This window comes from Propithecus coquereli, unplaced genomic scaffold, assembly GCF_000956105.1.
Source record: "Propithecus coquereli isolate 6110/MARCELLA unplaced genomic scaffold, Pcoq_1.0 Scaffold530, whole genome shotgun sequence".
Lineage (NCBI taxonomy): Eukaryota > Metazoa > Chordata > Mammalia > Primates > Indriidae > Propithecus > Propithecus coquereli.
In genome coordinates this window covers 307354-313353 of record NW_012151175.1, presented here as the reverse complement: position 1 = coordinate 313353, position 6000 = coordinate 307354, and the positions used below count along the sequence as shown (strand labels likewise).

Here is a 6000-nt window from a genome sequence, read left to right as displayed (position 1 = left end):
TTTTCTTTTCTCTGGCTTATTTTATTGTAAGAAGATAGAATAAAATACATAAAACATACAAAATGTGTGTTATCCATGTTATCCAGCTTTGTTATTGGTAAGGCTTCCAGTCAACAGTAGGCTGTTAGTAGTTAAAATTTTTGGGAAATCAAAGTTATTAATATGTGTGGATTTTTTATCGCATTGGGAGTTGGTTCCTCTAATTCCCATGTTGTTCAAGGGTCATCTGCACTTGGGGATAGATTTAATAAATGACATACAAAACTTTTACACTAAAAACTATAAAACATTGCTGATAGAACTTAAATAAATATAAATAAATGGAGAGCTATAGAATGTTCTTGGCTTTGAAAACTCAATATTTTGAAGAATTTAAATAAATTCTCCCCAAGTTGATCTACAGATTGAATTCAATCCCATTCAAAATTCCAACAAGATTTCTATGTAAAGATTGACAAGTTGTTTCTAGTATTTATACAGAAATGCAAAGGACTTAGAACAGGCAAACAATCTTGAGAAGGAAGAATAAAGTTGGAGAACTGGCGGTCCTTCACTTCAAGATTTCTGGAATGCTCAAAAACTCAATACAGTGTGTCCTGGTATAAACACAGACAAAGAGATCCATAGAACAGAATAGATTGCCCAGAAATACACTCGCATGATCAATAGATTTTCAATAAAAGTAATTAAAAGCAATTCAATGAGAAAAAGTAAATATTTTCAACAAGTTTTCTGTAATAACTGTGTAAATGTAGAAAAAAAACAAATTTTAACCCCTACTTCACACCATTTACAAAAATTAATTTGAGATACTTCATAATCCTAGATGTAAACACTAAAACTATGAAACTTGTAGAAGAAAACATACAAGAATATCTTTGGTCATGAGTGTAGGGCAAAGGTTTTTTAGATCGGGCACAAAAAACCATGATTGTAAAGGGAAAAAAAGATAAAATTTCAAAAAAAAAAGGCATGCAAAAATGTTCATGAAAGCTTCATTTAAAATAGCACTAAAACAATCCAAAAGTTGTCAAGAGAATGGATAGACAAATTACAGGATTTTTTTTAGTAGAATACTACTCAGTGATAAAAAAGTACTACTTTGTTTTATAAGCTATAATTGGATAAATTTCAAAAATAATACGCTACGGAAAAGAAGCCAGACACACAAAAATACATACTTTATAATTCTATTTACGTAAAGTTTTAGAACAAGCAAAACTAATCTATGGTGAAAGAATGAGAAAAACGGCTCCCTGGAATAGACAGTGGAGACCGACGCGGGAATTTTCCCATGATGGAAAAGTGACGCATCCTAACAGGGTATGGGTTACGCAGGCGTTTGCATTGTCAACACTCATCGAACTAGGACACTTGATACCCCTGCATCTCACTGCAGATAAAATATACATCATCTTTAAAAACTGGAAGCACTATAAATTGTAGTTCTTATTATAATTACAGAATGCGTATTCTAATTATAGAATTATAAATAATTCCTTATGAAAATTATTCAATCAAGATTCTTTTAGAAATAAAAATGATTGCCATTCTTAAATATACAGGATGTTAGGTGATTTTTTCCAGGACTTTCTCAGTTCATTCATTCATTCAGCAACAGTGAGTGCCTACTATGTGTCTGCTGCTATCTGAGGTGTTTTGAACACATCGATGAGCAGATAGACACAGATGCCTGCTTTTAGTTGCTAACGATCTGTCGCAGGAGTAGGGAGAAAGAAAATACAGAAAACTATAACACATAAGTAAACAATGTGTTGTTTAGAAACATGCGAAGTGCTGAGAGAGAGCCAAGCCTCCTGTGACACTGTACGAACTGCCTGATGCCAGCTTTTAAACGTGATGGATATGCCTGTATTTATGGCTTAGCACTATTGCCTTTATTAATTTATTGATCATATAATACATTAGAGGCATTCCAGGAATAAAACAGAGAGAGAGAGAGTGTGTGTGTGTGTGTTTTAAAAAGTCCTGGTTTACCATAGTTGCTTTATTCCTTAAGCTTTTGCAATATTTAACGCTTGAATAAATATACATCAGGATGTCTCCTGGAGTGGATGAAAAGGTTGGTTTCAAGGACATTGTGCTCAATGCTAATCACATTCCTTGTGCTACGGAGTCAGTCACGTTGAGTTATCGAGTCAAAGAGCATCCTTTTTGTCTTCTGTATAAAAGACAAGCTGCTCAAATGTTGCAGAATTCTGACGCCCAAGTCATTAAGATGTAGCTGTACATAAAAGATGCAGCATTGATAATTCAAAATAGACAAGAAGAATGTGCTCTAGGAACAATTTTTCCTCAAGTCATAGTATCTAGCACCAGGCATAAATAAAGCCCTGCTTTCCTCCTTCAGTGCCCTGCCGTGAGGGAGCCGCTGAGCCCCTCGTTATCTGCCAGGAACAGAGGAGTTGAGAGTAAGCCTTCAGCTATGGAGAGACTCTTCCTGTATTTTTTAATAAGACATAGACTGAGAACATAAGAAATCCCTCAACAAAAAGCAGTAGTATCAACAACTCGGAAGCGTCTGCAGTGAGATTATTCGACATGCTGAAATAGTAAGCCCCATGTTGTTTTTCTATAGCTAGGAAACACACACAAAAATAACATGATTTTGGTGTTTGCTCTTATTTGTTGCTTTTAATCACACATCTTGGGAAAAAATCAATCCCTAATCAAGCTCTACAGATGTAGCTTGTAGTCACGGACCTCCAATCTATCTAGGATTATTTAAATCTGTAGTATAAAATTCTTCCATGGAAACACGTTTCCATCTCCTTGCACTCATGACTCGGCTCACACGGGTGCGTTCTCACCCGCTGAGACACCGCCCACACTTCTGATTCCCGCTCAAGCGCCTGTCCTCCGCGGAGTCTTCTCCAACCAGCATATTGAGAAGTGACCTGTTCCCTCCTCTCAGCTCACATTACGTGATCTTTTGTCCTACTTATTTTGTCTAGAATCATACCAGGTCATTTCCTGTTATAATTATGCCCCTTAGAGGTTCACAGCCAGGCGAGGGTAGTAAGAATTGTAGGCTTTGCATGCAGAACCCAGTTTCAACCCAGGCTGCACTTTCAAAATTGATCTGTAAATTTTGTTATCTACAGCTTACGGCCGTTATGAATGACGGTTCCCTGGCCAGCCCATAAAAGCTTATCTAACCCATACCAAATCTGACATATCAATAACACCCCTTGCAGAATTATTTTTTCTGAGAAAACGTATTTTTGAGTTGGGACACAAATGAAAATCCCTGATTTATTGAGATCAGAAAAATACAGTGTGTGATTTTGTTCTACTTCTACACTGCCAATGTCATGCTGATCAAAAACGTTCAGGTGATGAAAAAATGCTTAGAAGGTTGCTGATGATGAAATATTCAATTAAGGCTCACAGACTGGTCTATGGCTTCCTAAGGAAACCACGGGGTTGGTCTTCACCCTGTGGTTGCCCAGTCTCTGTGAGGCCTCACGTGGACTTCAGAGCACACACAGTTTCCCGCAGTCGAGAGAAACCTGTCAGGGGCAGGAGCACGCAGGAGCCAGGGGTTGCCTGCAGAGTGCCACACAGCACCGTCTTACCTCGATGTCCCAGATAGGTCTCTTAGAGGGGCTTGGGCTTACTTTAACCCATTAAATAGAACCAATATGTTGCTTCATCTTGGCTGAACTTATAAAAACACAACAGCTTAACATACGATAACGCTATTTGGCCTCTTTAGCATTTTGTCTCAAGCAGCTCCTCTACAGAAGCTTTCGCTAGACAAGCTGTTTCAAGGTAAAGCAGAAGGAAAAAGTCTGGCTCATGGACAGGTGGCTTTGACCTGGAAAACAACGAATAAAAACGCTCTGAAACAAAGGAGATTGCAAAAATTAAGCTAAGCCTAGTTCTGTGCTCTTTATTTTTTCTTGCATGATTTGGGGGTGAGCCTCACTTTTCCCTTCATAATCAAAGCAATAACAAGGATCATCCCATCTGGTGAAAACACAGTCCTTTCTGTGAAAGCCCAGTTTTGCGGCGGAGATTAGAGGAGCTGTCCTTACCTCTCAGTTCCCCCATATCCAGGGTCGTCCCCAGTTGTTCTAACAAAGCCACTCTCGCGGCGTTCTTTTTGTGTTTCTTGCCATCGTAGTGCTGCTGGGCCATGAGAGGGTTGTTAAACCAGGCTGCGCAGAGCCCGCAGTATCTGTCCGAGTCTCGTCTTTGATAGGGAGATGCGACCACTGGAGCAGTGTCCACCCGCGGGGGCTTCAGGGAGCTCAGGGGCGTTGCTGTGAACGGAAACAACCACAGAACCACGGGCCACGTTAGTCCATTGCTGAGTGTGCTTCTCTGCACCTGAAGATTAAAGAGTCTCATGTTTGCTCTAGAGCTTAAAATCTAAGAGTTTATTGAGACCAGGAACGTTACCTTTGCCAGCCTTCATTTCTGAGTTGGGACACAAATGAAAATCCCTAATTTACTGAGATCAGAGTGTGCATTCTGTTATGACAAAATCTGATAGCATGAAAGACCATCCCTTAGGGGAAAAACAAAATCTTTAGAAATAAATTCTCAGAGGTGAGGGAGTGATCTATTATTCAAAATGAAGCTGATACTTGCAGTAAACATTGGCCAATCATGACTTAAAAGATTCTGGATGAACGAATTGGACATTTGTGTGCTACAAATGGAAACAACCAATAAATAAAAGATTTGCCTAAGTGATAGGAATGTCTTTCAGTGACATGGGTTGTATCAATTGAGGAGATCAAACTAATTTTATTCACTTAGTTCTGTTTATTGTGATACATTATTTTCAACCTATATCTGCTAAAATTGATTTTGAAAGTATAATTTTTAAAGCCCCAAAGAACAGCACCGTAGAGCAGATGTGTGTATCTAAACTGAATAGGCACATATCACTATTTTGAGCTTACACTGTCCCAACTATTAAAGTAACACATTTCATTGTGAGCTTAGAGTTATTTCTGGTCCAGAAAAAAAAAAAAAATTATAGTTTAACTCAAAGTATCTTCTTAACGAAAAGTAAAAATAACTTCTGCATGCGTTGCAACAACTTGAGTTGCTTCCATCCTTAGAATGACGATGACTTGGATTATTATCCCATTTCTCAGATGACGGCCTTCAGAAATGCCAGGTGACTTACAGAAGGTGAGATATCTAGTTATGGAAAAGGCAGGACTCAAAACCAGATCCTTCATTCTCAAGGCCAATGTTCCTCCCAGTACCCTAAAGGACTCCTCTCTACTTCTTAACAGGCAAAGGGATTAGTTTCCTAGACCCACCATCTTTGTATTTTATACAGGATTTAATTTTGAAAAAAATATTCCGACCCAAGTATTTTGGAAAAGAAAACAATATTTAAATTTTGACATGGCCCATTAGTCACAACGCAATACAGCAGCACCGGTCACATGTTCTTTGTCCCTGTGGTGTGGAACGCAGCCAGCAAACCATGGAAATTAGGGTCGTCATTTCAAAGAAAAGCTGAGATCTGAGACCTAAATAACAAGTTAAGGATCCAATTAATCTATTCCCCAAGATTTCAAATAACTTTTAAGTGGACTTTTATTTTTTGGATTAAATAACTTATATAGAAATAAATCCTTTCTATGTGACATTTTAATTCAAGAAATGTCTGCTTCATGACAGTAACTCGAAGATATGTTTTTCCCTCTATCCAGAGATTTCATCAGATTGGGAAGTTTTAGCTAGCTTAGATTAAACTTAATGGTGTTATTTTCTATAGGGACTGAGATAAACAATATTTCTCTTAAAAGCCTCATTGCTGGATTTAGCTATAAATCACCAGGTAGAAATGAAGCTCAAATGTGGGCCCTACCATCCCAGCCATGGGGTGTCATTCAGCTACGACTTAGAAATGCTAATAAAAGCTATAAATATGCAGTTGACCTGTACGGGGAGGGATTCTATCCACTTTTGCAAGGAAATTGGACCTTGCTTCCAAAGTTTCCTGCA

At 38.2% G+C, this 6000-nt stretch overlaps 1 protein-coding gene across 2 annotated transcripts in view; it reads right to left on the bottom strand.

The window, feature by feature from the left end:
* ZMAT4 (zinc finger, matrin-type 4) overlaps positions 1 to 6000 on the bottom strand; it is a 255428-nt gene that overhangs the window by 121597 nt on the left and 127831 nt on the right. Inside the window, exon 4 of one of the 2 annotated variants that reach the window (XM_012657145.1) lies at positions 4062 to 4289. The exons of the other annotated variant lie outside the window; for it this stretch is intronic. Coding sequence (XP_012512599.1) covers positions 4062 to 4289 — 228 coding nt within the window. The remainder of the gene's footprint in view (positions 1 to 4061; positions 4290 to 6000) is intronic. 2 annotated transcript variants of the gene reach the window in all.